This window comes from Notothenia rossii (genome assembly GCF_949606895.1).
Source record: "Notothenia rossii genome assembly, chromosome: 5".
Classification (NCBI taxonomy): Eukaryota; Metazoa; Chordata; class Actinopteri; order Perciformes; family Nototheniidae; genus Notothenia; species Notothenia rossii.
The window spans coordinates 58,406,166-58,428,830 of NC_136903.1; the positions used below are offsets into that span (position 1 = coordinate 58,406,166).

Here is a 22,665-nt window from a genome sequence, read left to right on the forward strand (position 1 = left end):
AAGACAGCCCACAAACCTATCAATCATCAAACCGTGGGGTCTTATTTCGATGTGTATAGAGGTGTAGGCTACTACAGCAAAAGTATTCTCCGTCGGGACTTCCTGCAACAACAGCACGCCGTTATCTTGATTCTGATTGGCCAGAAGACATTATCAAAGATGTTCTATTGAGAAGACGATCACTCCGTGACAAAAGTTTCAAAACCGTTTCTGATCTTCGGTATTTCCAGACAAGTGGCTACTGAAATCAATCTTACTAACGCGAGTTAGCGGACTTTATTTTGCTTACTTTAACATCATTGTTCATGGTGGGGCTAAGGTGGGGCTAAGCCATTTCTTGGTATGGCTGTAGCCTACCCCAGCCATACCCTGGCGCTGCCACTGGTGGGATGTATGGGGCGGGCCATTCTGCGCATGCGTTAAATGCATTTTTTTATTTCCTCGCATTAGCACTATTAGCATTAGCCCAGCGCACCAACGGAGAGAGACTAACTTATGGCAACACAAAATAAAATGTGGAATCGGTGGAGTGATGAGGAGGTGTCGGCACTTCTGGCGATTTACCAGGGACTTCGGGTGGCGATTTACTGCCACTCAAAGTCCCGGACTCCGGGGGGCTCCGGGACTTCGGGTGGCAGTATACGCCATGAAGTTGTTTGCGGCCTGCCAGTAAACCCAAAGCAGAAGAAGAAGAAGTAGTCAGAAATCCTCCCTCAGGGAATTATTCCGGTGTGAACGCAATTTACTAGATAGTTCCTGGGAAATAAAAGTTCCGGGGACTATTCCTGGGAAAAGTACTTGGTGTGAAAGCGCCTATTCCAGGGGTTCTCAAACTTTTTGTTTATGCGGACCACTCTTTATTATCAAGGATTTTCGCGGACCACCTCATATGCAAACCGTAAAAATAAGTACATATATAAACGTAGTGTTAAAACGCCGATATCTTTTTATAGTTAATTATAGACAATCAAAAGTTAATTGAAGCCTATCTGATACTTTTGTCGCACGTGGGACCGGTGTCTGTCTGCGTTGTGTATGTTTCTCAAAGAGGACGGCGGACAACTTCTTTCTTTCTTTTGGTCCTTGACTATATATTCAAATCTGTAGCATACAATCATAGAACACAACAGCTGCATCAGCGAACATGAACTGCAGCTCCAGCTCTTTCAACATCCGATATTGCAGGAAAGAGACACATAACACAACATTTACAATATCAAAGGAACTTAATAAAATGACAGCCTACCTGTAGCATACAATCAGAGAACACTGAATATAAAATAAATTAATATAAACGTGTACAATAAGGAAATAATCAGTTGGAAGTCGCAACGGCTCATTTCAAAATTAACGTGGATTAGCGTAGCGGGTGTTTTGTTAGATTTTAAATAAACAAAGTCTTAGAAAATAAGTTAAATTAATCATACGTTTAGTGAGTACATTATCAATATAACGTTCTATTACTGTTAATTATTGATGAATGATGAAAGGTTACTTAAACATTTTTTTCGTAATGTTCTAAAATAGTTTGGGCCCCTGTCAGTCACGGGTCCTTAGAATCGTCCCTTACGACTCTGCATATTTTGCTTAATATTTGGAGTACAAAAACAATCCTGATATCATTAGAAAGCTAGGAATCTCCTCTTTCCAACAGTGTATACAACTCAAAATGTATCTTCGGGTCAATGCGACTGATTTTGATAGAGCAGGTCACATATGAGGTGGTCCCCGAAAATCCATGATAATAAAAAATGGATTTTATTTAGCTTTTTTCCACGGACCACCTGCAGTACCCTCGCGGACCACAGTTTGAGAACCGCTGGCCTATTCAACAGTCTGAAGGGAAAAAACCATCGATTTGGGCTATCGACTGGATTCATTTGATTAGCATGTCTCTTGTCAAATTCCGATGAATGTGTAGGCTATGTGTGTGTGTGTTCAAAATTGTAAATGAACATGATGAGTATAGCTCTTGCAGTTGTCTGCAATGTGGTTGGAACAAATGATCGGATTTAGTGTGACTGACAGAGCGTTACAATTTAGACAGAACGTGAGTCGTGAATTCATTTGGTGAGAGGGGGGACCTTTGTGTGTGGGTGGCAGTCTTCAAGTGTGTGTATCTGCATTGCATATTTAAGTGTGTGTGAAGATGAAAAAGCCAGAATGTCTGCCCATGTCAGCACTGTTCATCTATTTTCAAAGGAGCCACACACACACACACACACACACACACACACACACACACACACACACACACACACGCACGCACGCACACCCTTTTTCGTTGTCTGTGACGGCCAGGATCGTAACATTTCCGTCATAATCCATTATTACCCGTCATTTTATTTTTCATGTTTTAATGATGAGATGAGACATATTTAATATGTATGTTTGGGTACTGAGCAGCAAATGTTCATTCATTCATTTTTTTTAAATGATTCATACAGAACTTTTAAGGGCATGGAGAAAAAAAAAGATGAACAGAGACACTGACCGTGTGGTCACTTTTCATGTCAACACGAACATGAATGATTTATTTTTTCCTGCACTGACAGCACATCAGAGGGGGGCAGAGGCCGCTAAAAACACCGCGACCATTGTGCCTAAACATATTTTTCGGTGCACTGTGTTTCTCTTTCTCCTCGACTTCCATGTGTGTTGATAACTTAGACTCTCGGCCTCCGTAGTGCGAAGCAGAGATCAAAGATTGTCTCTGCTGAGTGCTGACAGGATGAGGGGATATTATATGAATTAATCTTTTTTTTACCGATGCAAAGACGCTACAATCGATGCATCGCGAGTTCAACCCAAACTATAGCCGATGTGCACTCTCTCAACCGGTGCACTCGCATCTTGAACGTTTGTGCCGGTGCACCGATGCGAATTGGTGAAGCCTAACATCTCTAGTAGGCGGGGATGTCCTGCTAAGGGGTGATCAGCGAGACTCCCAACACGCCAAGATTACTGGCTGCCGCTGCCATCTGCGCTCCGAGTCTGAACATCTTATCCAGATATCTGAGGATTTCACAGTCACGCGGCAGCGGGGGCAGGGGCCTTCTCCCCTCTGCCCACCCGGCTGCCTGCGGAAGCAGATGGGCCGCCAGGCTTTCATCAAGGGGGGACACACCGGGACACTCCGTGTCCGAGTGGCCCTGCACCCGGAGGATTCCAGCCCATGTTGCCACTGGAGCCTCTTGTTCTCGGAGAGTGCGAAGGAGGATCTGATGGTTCACCGTGTCGAATGTAGCAGACAGGTACAAAAGGATGATGACAGAGGAGAGGGAGGCTGCTTTAGCAGTGTGCAGTTCCTCAGTGACAGCAAGGAGGGCAGTTTCTGTTGAGTGACCTGCCTTGAAACCAGACTGGTGCGGATTCAGAAGGTTGTTCTGAAGGAGATAACAGGAGAGTTGTTTAAAGACAGCGCGTTCAAGTGTTTTAGACAGGAACGGGAGGAGAGAGACAGGCCTGTAGTTTATAACATCAGACGGGTTGAGAGTGGGTTTCTTTAGGAGAGGGTTTACTCTTGCCTCTGTCAGACTGTTTGGAAAGTGACCAGAAGTTAGAGAAGTGTTGATGAAATGGGTGAGAAACGGTAGAATATCAGGAGCGATAGTCTGAAGGAGGTTAGAGGGGATAGGGTCCAGAAGACAGGTGGTAGGACAGGCAGAGGTAATGAGGGTAAGAACCTCACTTGGAGAGAGAGGGGAGAAGGAGGTCAGTGTGTGGGTGAACGGTGGGTCAGGTGACCCAGCGGTGAGTAAAGGTGAGTCAGAAAAAGAAGAGTGAATGTCATGAACCTTTTTTTCAAAGTGGTTGACAAAGTGGCTTGACAGAAGGGAGGAGGGGGAAGTGGCTTTTGGGGGGTCCAAGATGGTGGAGAAGATGGAAAATAGTTTTTGGGGATTGAATAGGAAGATTGGATCTTATCTTGAAAGAAAGTGCTTTTTTCCTGAGAGATGGAAGCAGAGAAAGAGGAAAGGAGAGCCTGATAGGTTAGGAGGTCGTCATGGTGTTTGGATTTCCACCGTTTCCGCTCTGCTGCCCGAAGGATGGTTCTATTAGCACGCAGTGCGTCATTTAGCCAGGGAGCAGGAGGGGACTGACGAGCCTGCCGAGATGTGAGAGGACAGAGAGAGTCCAGAGAGGATGAGAGAGTAGAGAGGAGAGTTTCTGCAGCAGAGTTTGGAGGCAGGAGTTGGAACGAGTCAGAGGAAGGGAGGGCTGATAGCACCGGTGAGGAAAAGGTAGAGGGGGAGAGGAAACGAAGGTTACGGCGGACAGGTGCCGGATGAGAAGAGATTAGGTTGTTATGTTTGGAAAGGGGTAGAAAGAATGAAATGAAGAATTGATTGGATGTGTGGAGTGGGTTTACAGAGTGGTTAGACGTAGTGCAGTTCCTTGAGAATCTGAGATCAAGGACATTGCCAGCTTTATGAGTTGGTGGGGATGGAGACAGTGAGAAAGCAAAGGTGGTTAAAAGAGATGTTAGTTCAGATATCTTCCCTGTCTGGAGGTTGAAGTCTCCGAGAAGTACAGCGGGAGGGCCAGTTTCAGGGATGTGTGAGAGGAGATTATCTACACTTAACAAAAATATTAGGGACGCACCGAATATTCGGCCGCCGAAAATTATCGGCCGAAAATGGTTAAAAAGGCCCTTTCGGCCGAAAGGGCTTCTAGCACCGAAAAAATATCACCGAATGTCAGAGAACAGGGTTACGTTGGTAAGCTAACGTGTTGTTGTGATGACGCAATCAAAACGCGGCAACAAGCACGGCGCGCGACCATGCTCGCGGCTGGCTCACAGCCAACATGTCTGCCGCTTGGAGATATTTAAAAATATCAGAGAAAGAGGCGCGGATTGCGATTTGTAAAACGTGTTCAGCTGACATTTCTCAAGGAGGTGTAACTGCAAAGACTTTCACCACTTCGGGATTACTCCACCACTTGAAATCAAAACACCCGGACAAATATGCGGAGTATGATCAAATCACAAACACTGACAGCGGGAGACTGTTCAGTGCTGCCTCTCATGTGCTTGATGAGAAGAGGAACAGACTTATGGCTGATAAAGCAGAGAAGCTAATGTTCATTAAAAAGAACCCTAACCCTAACCCTCACACCAGATACTGACTGGTTTTCGGACCCCCCCCCAGACCCCCCCAATAAAGCAAAACTGCACGTTTCAGAGTGGCCTTTTATTGTGGCCAGCCTAAGGCACACCGGTGCAATAATCATGCTGTCTAATCAGCATCTTGATATGCCACACCTGTGAGGTGGGATGGATTATCTCGGCAAAGGAGAAGTCCTCACTATCACAGATTTTTTCAGATTTGTGAACAATATTTGAGAGAAATTGTTATTTTGTGTATGTTGAAAATGTTTTAGATCTTTGAGTTCATCTAAATACAAATGGGAGCAAAAACAAAAGTGTTGCATTTATATTTTTGTTCAGTGTAATTCCTCCAGAAGTCCCCCAAGGCGCCTGGTGGACGGTAGAGAACAACAATGGTTAATTGTATAGGATGGGTTACTGTGACGGCATGGAATTCAAAGGTGGAAGGAGTGAAGTTAGGTAGCTTGAAGAGGGAAAAGCTCCATTTGGGAGAGCGCAGGAGACCAGTGCCACCTCCTCTGCCAATGGGTCTGGGTGTATGGGAGAAGTAATATGCTGTGGAGAGAGCTGCTCGGGTGGATGTGTTGGATGGAGTAATCCAGGTCTCAGTGAGAGCAAGGAAATCCAGAGACTGGAGGGAAGTGTAGCCAGAGATGAAGTCAGCCTTAGGAACAGCTGACTGGCAGTTCCACAGGCCCCCTGAAACTAGATGTTGGATCTCAGTGGAGCATGTGGGATAGACGAGAGCAGGCCGGTTATATCGATTTGGAGACACGGGGCCAGTGATAATTGCGAGAGTACACATAAACAGGAATGGAGAAAATACACATGATTATAGCATGAGGGGCTAAAAAACTAAAGAAAATAAAACACCAGCGATACTTAGCTCAATCGAAGTAGGATTTGCCTCCCTCGTGACTCCAACAGGACTCCTTTGTCTTCGTCTGACGCTGAAGCTCCAGGAAAGTGCTGCCTAAAATGGACACCTGATTGCTGATTTCTCACAGCTGTGGGACCACACCCCTTTAATTAGTTAACTCTCTGCAGCTGGTGGCCCTCAAAAGGAAATCTAGACTGGCTCCCTCCTGAGTTGTTATTGTCTTTTCAGTGGCACAATGGTTTTACAATTACATTAAACCCTAAGTTATAAAGTTAGGAGTTTAACCCTTAATACAGTTACACCTACTCAATAAAGCTTTTAGTATTCTACAAATGTTTAAATCAAAGTTAAACCTAGCAGTGAGTCAGTTCGTTCAGTTTTAAGGTTTCTGTCAAATTACTTGTCCCAAGTTTCTGCCTGAAAAATACTGTAGCGGTTTTGAGATTCATCTCGCGATCAACTGGGAATCTCCCCGCGATCGACCGGTCGATCGCAATCGACTGGTTGGGCACCCCTGCCATAGAGTCTAGTAGAGGGCGGAGCCACTGAGAGATATAACAACCATGGATTCCATTAGGCCTACCATATTGTTTACATTTATATAATACAAAAATATGCGTAAAGTAATCACAGGGTTAGGTGTATGTAAGATTTTTCAGGGATAATTCTGATTTATTCAGTTTTTTATTTTGATAGCTTCGGACATTATTTCTATTGGTATAACTTATTTTGTAATACAAGGTCCGGAGTGAGTATAGTATAATAATGGATCTTTGAGATAATGAAGAGAAAGAAAAAGGGTGAAATGAATCTTTCAACCTTCGTAATACTATCTTACTTTTCTCACTCTTTTAATTTCTCTTTCACTCTTCCTTCTCTCCCCCCTCCCTTTTCTCATACTCTTCTTGCTGTATTCATTCCCTTCACCTCAGTGGGGATCTAAAAGGCCGCTGACCCTCATCACCAAATGCATTGCAAGCATGGGGAACGTGTGTGTGTGTATGTGTGCGTGTGACAGTGTCAAAGTTCCCCCACCAGCTTGTTTCTTCTCCCTCTATTCAGATACAAACCTGTTGACCTTCTGCTGATACAGGGTTATTTTCTCTGTCTCTTCCATAAACGACTCATTTCCAAAGGGTTTCAGGGTTCATCTGACTGCAATGAGGAAAGAACTGCTGGCTCAAGGCTTTTGTTGCATTTATTTAGCCAAAATACAATCCTTTACACAATGATATGTTGTTAAGAATGGCCTGAGAATGTAGGATACCTTTTTCAGTTTGGTTGTCATAATTTTGTATAACACGAGACCTTAAAGGCCCAGTGAAGTGCATGTTTTTGCACCAAAATGAAATGGCAGTTTCATTCCTTACATATCATTGTGCCTGTTCATGGTTAAAATAATTTTTAATAATTCATAATTAATGAATTAATGAATTATTAATTTTGCCGTCTGAGCCTAACGGAAGTTGCAGACGATAGTGGCTGTGACGTCACAAGATGTACCCAGTTGCGATTGTAAACATGGCGGAGACTCTGGAAAGTGATACTAGTGTGAGAGAAATGATTGATTTGGACAGCTTTTCGGACAGGATAGATGAGGAAATTGATCAATCTGGTGCACTTTGAGGGCAACATTAAGAGATTTATGGATACAGCTCTCAACACTCATATGAAACATATATTTAAATAATCAAAAAACATTGGAAGGATTTCTTAACCTATTTTATACAACTAATATTACATAGATGGAAATATTTGTTTACATAGATGACCAAACCCACTGAGATAACTTAGGCTACAGTTTACCTCCCTGAGCTGACGTTATCTCTCTCAGTCCCACAGGAGAGCACTCTCCCTCTCCTTATTGTTGAAACAGCTAATCTCCGTTAGCTCCGAGCTAGCACCAGATGCTAACAACAACCCTGTAACTCTATCAGTCTCTCTTTCTCTCTCTCTCGAATCAACCAGTGGCCTTTATTTATCATGATCAATCAAAGAATCTACGAAACAATGACACCAGCCAGGCTCACCTTCATCTTTTGGGAACAGAAACATCGCCACTTCGGCAGACTTGACATTACTACAGCCAGCGGCAATGCATCGTTTCCCCTGTGTTTTTCATCCCTCTTTCTTCACTGTCGCCTCCATTGTCAGGTTTTCTCGATTGGCAATCACTTCCAGTCGACTCCGACACACTTTCCAGGAAAATACTAGCTCAAAAACGTTGAGAAATTGGACTTTGAAAAAGAGAAAAAATGAACGGTGGTGAATGTAAACAGTGCGGCGGCATCCATCTCGTGACGTCACGCAGTAGATCGCAAGCCACGCCCACGAAGGCGAAGGTCGACTGCAGATTTCCCCGGAAAATTCAAAACTCGTCAAATTCGTTGCTATTCCAACATCTTTTGATAATGGTTCCAATGGACAATGTTGGTCATTACTATACGTATTAGCATAACAGATCATGCACAGGTGCACACTTCACAGGGTCTTTAAACATGGATCGGGTTGGCAGATTTTTTCATTGGTTATAAAGAATTCTGCCAAATACATTAATTGGTCTAATTGAGACCTGACTCTATATAACTTAAAATGTACCCTTTGTAGTGCTTGGGGGAAACGATTATATTGAAAACTATTAATCGGGCGATAATTTTATCGATTAGTCGACTAATCTAACGATTACTTTTCTGTTGTTCGATTAATAAAAAACATAATGTATCTCAAATAAATACCAAAAAATTCTTAATAATATATATATTTTTATTGCACAGCAAAATAAGAAATATAAATATATATATATAAATTATACAAAATAAAAAGACCAGCCTGTTTACTCTTACAGTCCAACAAAAAATCTCTTCTGTACAAAATTACAAAATATATCAAATGTAGTGCAAAAACAAACACTGTGCCATGCACAGTACAGAAAATCATGACAACTGCACACCAGCTTACGTGCAGCCCTGGCCTGGACATTGCTTGGCTCTGTTAGTTGACATACATTGATACTATAAGCTGACTAACGGCCCGTCTACACTACAGGCATCAAAAAATCTTGAAACTGGGCGTGTCTGAAGCTTGGCGATTATTTGCGAGCAACGCGACCAACAACCAATCACATGAATCTCCCGCCCCCGACGTACAAAGCAATAGCAATCTTAAAACGAAGTAAACTGGATATAAACTCTCCAAACAGGCGAAAAACCTACCAGTTTCACCCACTGTGCCACTCTGCCACCTCCCTCCATGCCTGGTTCCTCCGGTTGGTATCCCAGTAAATAGTTCTGGTCGTAAAGAACCGGGTGATTTGCTACCGTAATATCTCGTTTGAAATATGAGGAAATGAACTGCGGTCTGGCTCTCCCGGCTTGCACGCGGTTTGATTGGCTGCGCTTGCACTGGCGGGATTTGCATAAACGGGATTTGATTGGCTGATGCCAAGCATCGAAGTTCAAAAGTTGAACATTGTTCAACTTTTGATGCCGATAGATGCTCGTGATGCTTGCAAAGCCATGCCATGCTCCCCACAATGCAGTTCGGCGAAGATTAAAAAATCTTCTACGTCACCCCATTCAAGTGAATGGGCGAAGCGTTGAAAGCATTTTTCGATGCCTGTAGTGTAGACGGGCCGTAACGTTAGTCTAATGTTTTGTTTGACTCGTAAATGACCACAACATGAGTTAGCTCTCTGTGCAGTTTGTTCGTTCCGGGTTAGTAGCGGCTAGATAGCGGTGTTCTGCAGACGTAAACTAGCTACCATTCCAGCCAACATTAAATGCTGACAAACGTTAACTAACACACAGCTGGCGCCGCTAGCTAGGTAGCTAACATTAACTACTAACCAACCAAGCACGAACAAACCGCACGGAGAGCTATAAGATAGTTAGCACTATCGAAGTGCACAGAACTCAAGCTGCACAACAAAACAAACGTGGAATTAATTTAGCCAAAGTTAGGACTTACTTATCATTGTTCCCTCCACGAGAGACAAGGGGGTGCCTCCGCTTTAAATGCTCCAACATCGCTGTTGTGCTAGTGTGGTATGCCAACTCCATTTGGCAAAGACTGCAAATAACAATGCCTTTGCGTCTTGGACTAAATGTAAAGTATTCCCATGCTTTTGAAGACCTAGGACGAGATGTTTTTGTTTGGAGGCTTTTTGCAGGGCTTCGTGCGCAATCCTGTGAGGAGGAGGTGGTAGCTGTTTCAGTCTCCATAGTGTTTAAAGTGCGATTGCGAACTGCTTGTTGTTGTTTTGGGTGACCCACGTGTGTGTGGCGATGCGTCAACGAGGAAATATGTCGTCGACGATATTTTGAAGTCGACGCGTTGCTACAGCACTAACCCTTTGTGATAAATGATTGAAGTTACATAATACTGGAGGTGTCGGCACATGCAGAGGATGTAAGGTTCTTCTTAGTAATTAATAAAAAATATGCCTGGAATGACCGTGACAGTGTTAAAAGGATATTAAAATTAAACAAACCCATTACTGAGGCTGGTTTAGATACTTCTACATGACAGTAACTTAATTATAAATTCCAGAAATTCAGTGCATTTCAGAAAGGTCTCCTCACATATTACTAGCATCACACTAGCTAACCAATTAGAGACAATACAATAATTATTGATATTTGGAATCCTCTCGTGAACAGCAAAAACAATTTAGAATAATAAAAATGAGAAATTACTAAATGATTTACTTTGAACTTAACACCAAGTTCTGTAAGCAAGAAACACACCGTTTCTTCCAGTAGAACAGCGCAAGAGATCCCCAAAAACATTAAATAATGAAGATATGCTGGGGTCTCATAGCATTTTTATTTCCTTTGGAAATCTACAGTATATATCTTGACTTCCTGAATTGCAAAAGGAACCTTTATTTCCTTTGGTCTATTTCAAGATTGGTAAATATTTACACGTTGATCTGCTATTAAAAGTCACATCCAACAAATTGCTCTTGATTTTAATTATTTCTATAACCGTCACACGAGGAAATTGCCATGAATTACATGTTTGAAGTGGTGATTTTTCAGCCGTGACAGAAAGAACTGGACTTAATGTACTATTTCTGCATTAAATGTCAGCAATCAAATTTGTAGCACTGCGAGGGCAGCACTTGGAGACACAGTCACAGTCAATAATCAGCCAACTGCCCGCAGAGGGGAGGTTATTTTAAAGACAACACACAAATGCATGTGTTAAGTATTGCCTGCAAGCAAGATGTCAAACTCACCAGGACTGCAATTTAGCTCTTCTGTCAAGCTGACAGGAAAAAACAAGTTTTATCGTTTAGTAAGCTTTTGTGTAGTCGGATTAAATAAATAGTGACAAGAGTAAATCAAGACTTCAATATTGTGATTTGATATCCTAATGGTTACAATAAAAACATTCCGCTAACATGATCATCAATGAGAAACAAATCTGTAGTCTTTGTCTGACTAAATTATAGCGTTCTTGGAGGCTGTATTTTGTCTTGGATTACATCAGTTGACAGTCTAAATGATAGTTTATATAAAGAGACATCCTCAATGGTTAGGAAATGCCTGTCATAACAAATGGAAATATAATTGCACCCAAAGAAAAAATGTAAACAATCAACAACTGCAACACACAACTTCACAGGAGAATGATGTCTAATTGTGCAACTGCATGAGAAAATAATAAATGTTTATAAGAGGTTGGCAGTTGGTGCTGTTTTCTTTATAGTTAACATCCTCAGGTTGAAAGGGCAATGCCAAAAAAGTGTTGGTGAATCACTGCATTTTACAACATAAATGTAAAAAAATTCTAATTTAGTCGGATTGGATTTAGGTCTCTAATCTTGAATATAAGATTTAAAAATGAGAGAGTGACTCGGATCGAAGTTACATCCAGTATAATACGCGTAGTCATGTCAGCAAACTTACCTGAGGCCAAAAATGTTTGTTTCCTAAATTATTCAAACAGTATTGTAGCGTCTCGTTACCGGAACACAGGGAGGCTTAGTTTGTCCTTTATCCGGGAGTTTATTGTACAGATCACAGGTTACTGTTGGCCATAACCACGCCAAAACAATCCACTAACCCTGTCGTATTCTCACACTCCGGCCCAATCCCAAACCACTCCCTCGACCCTACCCCTCCGTGACGGAGTGAACTCCGTCTGTAGCCACACTCGCAGCTCAACGAGGCTCCCTCCTGTCAGGTAGAGGGAGTAAATACAGCAGCAAGCTTTGGGACGGCCTCCCCTCTCTCCGGCAGAAACAGGAAATGCCGTAACTGTATGTAACAACGGTTTCAAATCAGCATCTCTTTGACAAAAAATGTAAATTAATAACTCAAATAAAACTCCAAACATCTTTAATTGTGTTTAAAACTAAAACACACACTAAGAAGCTTATGTATAAGCTTCTTAGTTTTTGCAACAGTCTGTAAATATACACAACTTTATAATAAAATACACACATTTACCTTTTTCTAGACTAAACACAGGTATGATCCTAAGTTAAAAACATATGAGGTTGTTAACATCGCAGTTTATCAGTGGATGTTTGCTGGAACTACTCACACACAGCGTGACTCCGGTCAGGTAGAGACCGGTCTCAAGTCAGCACCGCTGCAGACTCGCTGTTTGAGGGTTATGGCTAGAAAGGATTCGTCTAATGTAAATATGACGTCACGTTCTCGTTCTAACTCTCGTTGTAATCGGAGCAGCTCGGTTGTAATCGGAGCGGCTCGGAAGCGCAGTCACGTGGCTGAATGTTTACGTTTGGGATGGCGAGAAACTAAACTATATTAAGTATGTAAATACTTGTTAGCGGTCTTGCTGTTGAAAGAAGAATGACAACACTGTAGATCAGCAACACTATGGTTTATTTTGTATTCACAGGCAAGTCAACGTTGTTGCAGTAAAAGTCCCAAGATAGCTCCTGGTGCAATAAAATGTATGTTGCATGTTACTGCTGTAGATGTGTTTACCTCTTTTATATCCCGTTGGGTAGTTTAATCTGCAGCAATGCATCATATTCTATAATATCATCATATATGTGTAGCTTTGTCTCTGCCGTATCTTTCAAAAGTAAAGTGAAACAGCTGTTTTCAGCTTTGTGATGATGCATTTTCCAGCTGATCCAAGAGGCTTTTTAAATACCTTACTTGGCTTAAGAGGGAGGGGAATTTTCTCAACACATAAAGGAACACTTTATCCTTCAGTTTATCACCAGCATTACATCAACACATTTGGAGATCCTAATTTGAATCCAGTCTGTAATTTGATATTAAGGTTTTAATAATGAAATGAGGTCATGAATCGAGTTCAAGGTTAAGATCATCTTTATTATCCTATGTGCAAAAATTAACATACAACATTAATATAACAGTAACGAATAAAACAAAATAACATTATGCAACTCTGATCTTCTTGCTGATACTTTTAAAAGTTAGTTTTACATTTGCTCTACTTCTCCTGCTACTGTTTGCTCTGCTTTCAACTTCTCTTTCAACTCTGCTCTTTACTCTGCTTTCCCAGTTTCCTCTGTTCTCCTCTCCTCATCTTCTCCTCAGACTATCCTCCTTTTGCTGTATCCTCTCCTCTCCTGTTCTCCTCTCCTCATACTCTCCTCCTTTTGCTGTCTCCTCTCCTCTGTTCTCCTCATCTCCTCTCCTCCTCAGACTCTCCTCCTTTTGCTGTTAGATATTTAGACTGTAATGACAGCTTATGATATACTTTTTATAACTACATCAATCACATGCAATGGATTAAAAACGTTGTTTTACTTACCACCTCTTTACAGCTCCATTCATCTCCAAGCTTCCAACATTCACCTGGCGGTGGTGCCTTGGATGAAAACAACTTTTGATATGATACAATACAACAACAATAGTTAACACCTATCCACAGCAATAAGCACAATGAGAAGACTAATGGTCTCTTTTATACCAATTTCTATTGGAGTGAAATGAACTGTGCCATGTCACATAGGATTGGAATGGATGATTGGCTGTGTTTTGTGAATATAGAGGAGATGGCTAAAGTAAATATACTTTGTTCTTACCTAAATCATCTATCCTCCTCTTCGTACCCCTGCCTGCTCCTCCCGCATTAGACTCTGGGGACTTAGCTTTTAAAATCTTGTTCAAGCTGTCCACTCTGTAGTTGGATCTCATGATCTCAGCTTTATGACCCACCCGGCCTGAAAAAGGGTGTCTACGATGGCTGGTACTGAGAGGTGTTATGGTCCTCTTCTGCCTTTTGTGTTTGGGGGGCGTGAAGGTGAGAGGAAGACTACTGTCATGTGGGGTGTGTTGCTTTACGTCCTCCAAAAGATCATTTAGTCTTGATATCACTGTACACATGAACGTCTCATCCTGTAGTTGGTATGTGTGCTCAGTAATTTCCCGCAATAAGGTCCCACACTGCTGTCGTTTCCTATCTCTTGAGGACTTTGAGTGGTTACCACTGCTCTGATTACAACGAGAGTTAGAACGACTTCTCTTCTCGATCTTCCCGCGATCTTCTCGCGTCCCGCCCACCCCGACCCTTTCCGATTACAGCCGAGCCGCTCCGATTACAACGAGAGTTAGAACAAGAACGTGACGTCATATTTACATTAGACGGATCCTTTCTAGCCATAACCCTGTTTGAGGGCTTGATAGCCCACTCCCCCTCCACACCGCTCCACACTCGTTGATTTGGAACAGCCCTCAATATGGCGGACCCTCCGCGTGAACACGCAAACGGAGGGGTAGGGTGTAGGGGTGGGGTGTAGGGGGCGGTTTGGGAATGGGCCTCCTTCACGTCGCCCGCTAGCTCTCTCCTAGCTTCCCGCGTCTATCTCCCCAGGAACCTCCCTCTTCCAGCCCCAACCAACCAGACAACACTCTCCCACCCAAACCCACAGCTACAGGCCACAAGAACCGTCCATCAAAACAGTGGCACGTTCACTGACACTCTGTAAAATACAAACAAACTCTGAACAATAAACTCATCAAACATCAACATTATAACCAGTCCGTTACAGTATTAATATCAACACTAGTGTTGTTATGTAGGGCAGTGTAGGCCAAAATTCAAACTCACCTCGCACACACATACTGAAAACATCTGGCCTTGCACAAACACTACTGAAATCCTCTCACATTCACTACTGAACACCTCACACACACACACAACTGAAAATGTATCTCACACACACACTACTGAAATCCTCTCACATTCACTACTGAACACCTCACACACACAACTGAAAATGAAACCTTGCACACATACTACTGAAAATTAACCTCACACACACACACACAACTGAAAATGTATTTCTCACACACACACTTTTGAAATCCCCTCACATTCACTACTGAACACCTCGCACACACACAACTGAAAATTAAACCTTGCACTCACACACTCCTGAAAACATTTTACTGAAAGGTTCTCAGTAGAGAATGTGCATGTGTTTCACCTATGTGTGTGAGGGGGATTATTGCTGTAACTGAAGTCATTGTAATGAAACGAAAGTACCAAACTGCTAGTGGTCTCTCTGCTAGCTCTGTTAGCCCTGTTAGCTTCATTAGCTCCAGTCTGCTACAGGGGCTCAGTTGATCTGGAGAACACAACTTGAACTCGGACGTGTTTGTTGTGTTGATGCCTAGTGGAGTATTCTTCATTGAAATATCGGACTTATCTTATGGCTCTGCGGTTCAAACTGACCGTCAATGAATGCAGTTTCTTCGGTAAGTGAAATTCAAGCACTTTATTTCTTACTGGTGTTTTTATTCAGCTAACAAGCGAGACAAAGCTACATATGTGCTAACTATGCTATCTGTAGCATACAAGTAAAAAAATAATAGAGAAGTGTAAAACATTAAGAAGGATTATACTGTAGAACAGGGGTCGGCAAACCCTGGCACGTGGCACCGTAACCAGTGGCACGCCAAAAAAGCCCAAACAGGAATAGTCAGGAACAGAGCTATTTAAGGTATTAAGTTGCAATGTGCTGCGTTCAAGCTTCATTGATTACAAATTAGTATTAGGCAGCAGAGTCCAAGTCCAAGTCACCTACATGTGTAGAGTCGGAGTCGAGTCCAAGTCCGAGTCACCCGAGGAGTGTCCGAGTCGAGTCCGAGTCATCATTACCTGTGTTCGAGTCAGAGTCCGAGTAACCCAAGGAGTGTCTGAGTCCGAGTCCAAGTGGGGAGGTAATTAGCCTTAGCAGGCAAATTGAAATGTTTTACTCAGATGCCGAGAGACATTTAGTTTCAAACCAGGCCTCAGTACCTACGATACTTAAAAAAAAACAAGTATCTTCACATTTTCAGTATCTTGGCATCAAGTTGGTACGAACCGAACGCAATGGTTCGCTTGTAATCCCATGTCTAAATAAATGCTATTCGCACACACAAGTATAACGTAATACCTTCAAAAATCAGTAAAATATATTTTTTGGATGTGTGAGTGTGTTTTTGTGTTTGCAGGTCAGTGTTATGGTGCATTTGGAGTTATTTGTGTCTCTAAATGTACGGGAACATGTGCACTTGCAAGTCCTTTTGCATCTTTTTATTGGTGTTGTTAGAACGGGTGCTTGTCTGTTTGCATTTGTTTTAGGTCTGTGTGTGTGTCTGTGTGTGGGCGCACACTTGCCTGAGCATCTGTTGATTGCAGTCGGATGGAAAAACAATTGGAAACGCCTCTCTGGCTGATAGATCCATGTAATCAGCGGTTACAAAGCGTGCAGTGTTCAGAATAACAATGTTTTTTTGCAACACAGCTAGTTACCATATAGATAAGACACACAACACCTGCATCCTGGTATTTTTGTCCTACATTAAAATGCAATCAGGGCCTCACATCTGCGAGCCAACAGCCTCTCCAGCTGAACAGTTCCAGATTATTGACTGGCAAGCATGTTGGAGGGGCTCAAAGGGTAAATCAAAAGGTGGATAAACATGAAGAGTGCAACATAGTGTTTGGAGCTGTGAGGAGCCGACAGCTGAATGAGAGCTCCTGGTCTGCTTAAAAAGAAACACGTAACAATGTTTAAAGACTTTACGAGTTTGCTATCCTGGCTCCAATGGTTGAATGAGCTCCCCATTGATATCAGGACAGCGGAAAATATACACATCTACATTGCAAAACCATTCTGTGTCGATTGTACCTTGGCAATTAAATTAAACAAGAGAAAAGAAAGCACTTAAAAACGTTTATTTAGGCCTGTAACTAATCCACCAGCACTTACAATGCATGACTTGGTTGAAGTGAATATATCTAAATTGTTTTTGCACTTATTGTAGGTTTCTTTGGATAATGTGTAAGCCAAATGAAATGTTATGTAATTAATTACTGTCACTGCCTGAACGTTACAACGACACAGCACTACACTTTAATTCTAACCATAAGGTGGTCAATTAAATTCCCATTTTAAATTACGAAAGACACCAAACTGGCGATAACTAAGTTAGGGAGCTAACATTCACTAGCTGACAGTGTAAACTAGGTAACTAGGTGGATAGATAGTGAACGTTAGCTAGCTTGATAGCTAATGTTCGCTATAGATAGACAGATAGACGGACTGAAAACCTATGATTTTTCTCAAGAATTTAACGGAACACAAATCCAAAATGAGTCTGTACTGAGACGCAACAAAACGTGTTTTATCATACTTTTATCCTCATAGAAGTATTGTGTCGCCACATGTTAAACTTGGCCTTTCCCTTGTCATGTTTGACCTCACCATTTGTCCCTCCCTATGAACAAGGCAAAATACATACTATTATACAAACACATACCAGAGCTTCAACAATTTCAATACTGCAGTCAGGGAGTTAGACAACAAAAGTAAAACTCAGACTAACAGTGTTTTTCCTTCAGGATTCAAACTCCAAACCTCAGGAATAGCTGTCAGGTACACAGCCTGCACATCCTACAGGGAGGCTCTGTAGGCTGTTCTCCTTCTGTCTCATTTTTCTATTACCAGGAGCTACAGGGAGCCACAGCAAAGACAGCACAGGGTCGACCAGGTGCCACTCCCTGGATCTGTGTGTGAGAGCGTTTGTGTGTGTGTGACCTGCTACCAGGTGACAGGCCAATGAAAACAGCACCAGGAGATAGCTGCCCACCTCGAAAAACAGCACCGCAGGCGCCAAGGTCAAAGGTCATTCCCACTCCCTGTGGTGTGTGTTCATGAGTGTGTTTTCACCTTTAAGAATTGAGTAATCATCTGTGTAGTGACATGTACGCATATGTGAAGGATTATGCATATATTAGCATTTTTGTCTACCTCATGCGTGTTGTGATGCACACAGCAGGACCAGGGGTCATGTTTCTTCCCAGCGTGACAATAGTGAGGGTGTGTGTCTGTGTGTGTGTGTGTGTATGTGTGTGTGTGTGTGTGTGTGTGTGTGTGTGTGTGTGTGTGTGTGTGTGTGTGTGTGTGTGTGTGTGTGTGTGCGTGCGTGCGTGCGTGCGTGCGTGCGTGCGTGCGTGCGTGCGTGCGTGCGTGCGTGTGTGTATCAGTATGGGGCAGTGAGCACACGCCAGGGGTCTATGAGGTTATAAGTCAGCCTTCTACCTAGAATTATAATGATGTCCGCTGCTCTGCTGCTGTTCCCTGCTGGACCCAGCCTCCCTCTGCAGCCTCATCTTTACTGTTCAACACACCTCCTGAATACACACCTGTAATACTATGGCCCCCATTTTCCTACTGCGTAGTTCAGCAGCTTCGTCTTCCTAAGGAGAGTTTTACTCTCTTTATCAGTCGTTGGAAGCAATTAAACAAAGACGAAACACAAAAGACATAATTTGATTTGAAAGGTGAGGGTAAATTCAGGGTTTCCCTCCGGTGTCATTTTAACATTACACATTGCTTTTTATATACACATGCACACATGCACAAACAGGGACACATGCAAAGGGTAGAGAAGTGGCAGAGCGAACTGGCACCTCTCCTGCTACCTGTCCACACTCTCTACTTTGCTCTAATCAGGACTTGAACTGACGACCATTAGTTTCTCGAGCAAAGTCCCTACAGACCGAGCTAAATCTAATTAAAAAACAGGGAATGGTTTAACTCTGGTTCAAAAGTGTGGTGCAGGAACGCGTCCTTAACCCAAGAAATGTTAGCATTCAACCACTTTTGGTTCCCTTGTCAAAAAGTCAATTGCTTTTTTAAAATAAGATCTGTGGTTAACACAAGCTCAGAAGGTTTTTCCTGATTTTGTTCTTTGACATAAAATACATCAGTAAATACTTCACTGGTGAATGTCTTGACATTTTAAGTGTCATGAAAACGATGTTTGCTAATAAGTGGCTCAATGTGACTACCAGTGGCGGTCGGCCCATAGGGGTGCTAGGGGCGCCGCCCCCCCTCTTCCCACATGTTTGATTGTCATTAATATTGTAAGAGCCATTTAGGCACATTATTTTATGGTAATGAATTATGTTTTTGTGAGCGAATTGAATATTCTTTCATTTAACTTAAATGAGCTGACATACTGTGAATTATTATTATACTGTTTTGTAACGTGTTATCTTGCTTATGGACAGCTCTAGTTTATGTTTTGTTATTTATAGAAAGCAATCTTAGGGAGGTGCTCGGGTATAAATGACGCTGCCAGCATGACACAGCAGGAAGTCTACAGAGCCAAGTTGGGAAAAGTTTTTGACCTTACAAATCCGTAAGACCGAGGGATCTTGTTTGTTTGTTTTTGTTTTAAATACTGTGCAATTGTTGCACGTCGGCAGTGGGCCGCCAGCTCATGTTGAACCTCTAAATAAAGCACCTGAATGGAACGAGCAAGTATCTACTTTTTTGAATATACGCGAGTCAATACTCGAACTCGCCTCCCAGACTAAGTGGCCTTTGAACATTGATTTTCTTTTGGACGATTGGCCACTACAATAAGTCAAAAACTAACCGACAACGTCGTGAGGTTTACTAGCGTGTAGGAACCTACTATCACTGGAATTGTCGGATGTGGATCTGATCGTGGCTACTGGAGCCGCGGCAGAAACAAAGTGGATCTGATCGTGGCTACTGGGGCAAAGGACCGTTTGGATTATCCTCTACCGTGCGGACATGGACTGCAGACTGTCACGCTACTCTGCATGCCTTTCCGTTGGAGTTCGGGCCACTGGGTAAAACAGCTGTTGTCTTTTGGTCAGCCGAACCGGTTGAATAATGTCGGAAGACAGCGCCAATGAGGGTGCGTTTACGGTCGACGCCCACAAGAGGGCAGCAAAACCAACAGAAAAGGCCATGGAGCAGCGGCTACAGCTCTGCATCAATGCAAGGAGAGATAAATTAAGACAACTCACCGCCAAAATGAATGAAGTTGAGCCTTTAATGGGCAACACCTCTAACTTGATGGAAGTTATCTCAAAGATGAAACTTTTCAAGGCAGTCTTTGAAGAGTTTAAAGACTGTAACTGCTCAGTTGTGATTTTTATGAACGAAGAAGAAAAGAGCCATGATCAAGAGAGCTGGTTTGAGCCTAAATCTCAGAAGTTTCTGGACTTTATTAATGAAGCTGATGTTTGGATTAATTGTGATGAACATTACAAAGAAATACCACAAGCCTGCAACGATGATGATTCTCATATGGACAGTGTATCTGTGGTGGCAAGATCCAGTAGAGTAAGCAGGGCTTCATCTGCTTCAACAGCATCCTCAGCACGACTAAGAGAGGAAGTAAAGCGTGCAGCTTTGGAAGCCAAGGCTGCCTCGCTAAAGCAAAGTCAAGCCTTGGCATTTAAGGAGGCACATCTTCGGGCTGAGAAAGAAGAGCTGAAAATGTAAATAGCTTTAGCAGTGTCAAACGCTAAAATGAAAATATATGAAGAGTATGACGCACAGGATAAGAGTGATGCAATGAACACGTATTTGGACAATGCAAATACACGGCAGAAAGAAGACGCACAAGAGCAAGCCGGGCACAGCCATCCACTAACCCCAAGCAGTCATGTAAACCCCTCAGATAGGTTTATTTCAGCACCTGGAGCTAGACCTAAAGCACCAAATACTCAAGTACATTAGCCAGTGGTGCAAATCAGCGACAAAGTGACTATGAAAACGACATATGCAAAGTAATCAAGAATTAGACTGATATAAAAGAAATGCTTATGAAACATCAGCAGCTCGCCCTTCTCCCACAGCGTGATATTCCTGTTTTTTATGGTGACTTGCTCGACTTCAGATCTTTTCTTAAGGCATTCCAACACACATTCAGCTCCAGAACAAGCAATGCTGCAGATAAGATGTACTTCCTGGAACAGTATACAAGAGGTGATACCAAAGACATTGTAAAAAGCTGCCAGCATATGCCCCCCGACCGTGGTTTTCAGAGAGCCATGGACATGTTGGAAGACCGCTACGGCAACCCACTGAAAATTGCCACCGCTTTGATGGAAAAGGTGCTAAAATGGCCGCAAATAAAACCAGAGGACTCACAAGCACTCAACAAGTTTTCCCTTTTCCTTTTAAGTTGCAGAAACGCCCTGGAGGGTGTACATTACATGGAGGAGCTGGATAACCCTACAAATATGAGAGTTATCATCTCAAAGTTACCCTATAAATTCATAGAAAGATGGAAGGTGCTGGCATTCAAGATCCAAGAAAGGAGCCAGAGAAGAGTGAGATTCAAAGACTTGGTCGACTTTGTGGATAGACAAGCCAAAATCCTGGCTGACCCTCTCTTTGGTGACCTGCAGGGATCTGCTGCCGAAGCGAAAAGCAGGAACATTTTACAAATGGAGAAAAATACCAGGAGTGAAAGGATTAAAGGAAGCATCTTTGCAACCAGTTTGGCCACATCAACAGAGGAAGATAATTGCAAACCACTGACAGTGAATAGCAGGACGTCAAGTAATGTTTCCTTCATGAAGCCATGTTTGTTCTGTAAAAAGGACTACGCACTATCGGAGTGCCAAAAGATTGCAGAAAAACCTCATAAAGACAAGGTGGATTTTATATGGAAATCTGGACTATGTTTTGGATGCCTAGTTAAAGGGCACGTGAGTAAAGACTGCAAAAAGAGAATGACATGCCAAACATGTTCAGAAAGACACCCAAGCTTGCTACACATTCACAGAATAGACAATGTTTCCAATCATGCACGTGCAGAAGGCCAAGAGGCGGCCAGGTCAGACAACACAGTAGTTTCAAGTGCACTGGTGAGCCTAAACCAGGAGACTACTACCTGTGAAGGGGCCGGAGATAGATGTGTTCTTGCTATTCTTACGGTCTACATCAAAGCAAAGAAAGGAAGCAAGCTTGTGAAAACCTACGCCTTTGTGGACCCTGGGAGCTCTGCAACATTTTGCACAGACTCTTTAGCAAGGCAGCTAAACCTGCAGGGAAAAGGAGCGCAGCTTGTCCTTACAACAATGAGCTCAACCAAACAAGTGAAAAGTTCTCTGCTGAGAGATTTGGAGGTCTGTGGAATGAAAGAAGATAAGTTTATCAGCTTAAAAAAGGTTTTCACGCAAAAGAGCATCCCAGTAACAAAGGATCATATTCCTCTTCAGAAAGACATTGAAAAATGGCCACACCTTCAGGAAGTAGAGCTGCCCTGCATCGCTGCTGAGATAGGACTCCTAATTGGAAATGACGTGTATGAAGGTTTCGAGCCATGGAAAGTCATTCACAGTCAGAACAACGGCCCATATGCCATAAAGACGGTCCTTGGCTGGACTATTA

At 42.7% G+C, this 22,665-nt stretch overlaps 1 protein-coding gene across 4 annotated transcripts in view; it reads right to left on the reverse strand.

Annotated features, from left to right (window-relative positions):
* Window positions 1-8,350, reverse strand: part of LOC307039311 (uncharacterized protein) — a 794,762-nt gene extending 786,412 nt beyond the window's left edge. For all 4 annotated transcript variants that reach the window (XM_079681226.1, XM_079681225.1, XM_079681224.1 and 1 more), the window contains exon 1: window positions 8,024-8,350. In XM_079681226.1, coding sequence (XP_079537352.1) covers window positions 8,024-8,048 — 25 coding nt within the window. In that variant the 5' untranslated portion in view covers window positions 8,049-8,350. The remainder of the gene's footprint in view (window positions 1-8,023) is intronic.
* Between the last annotated feature and the right edge of the window lie 14,315 nt (window positions 8,351-22,665).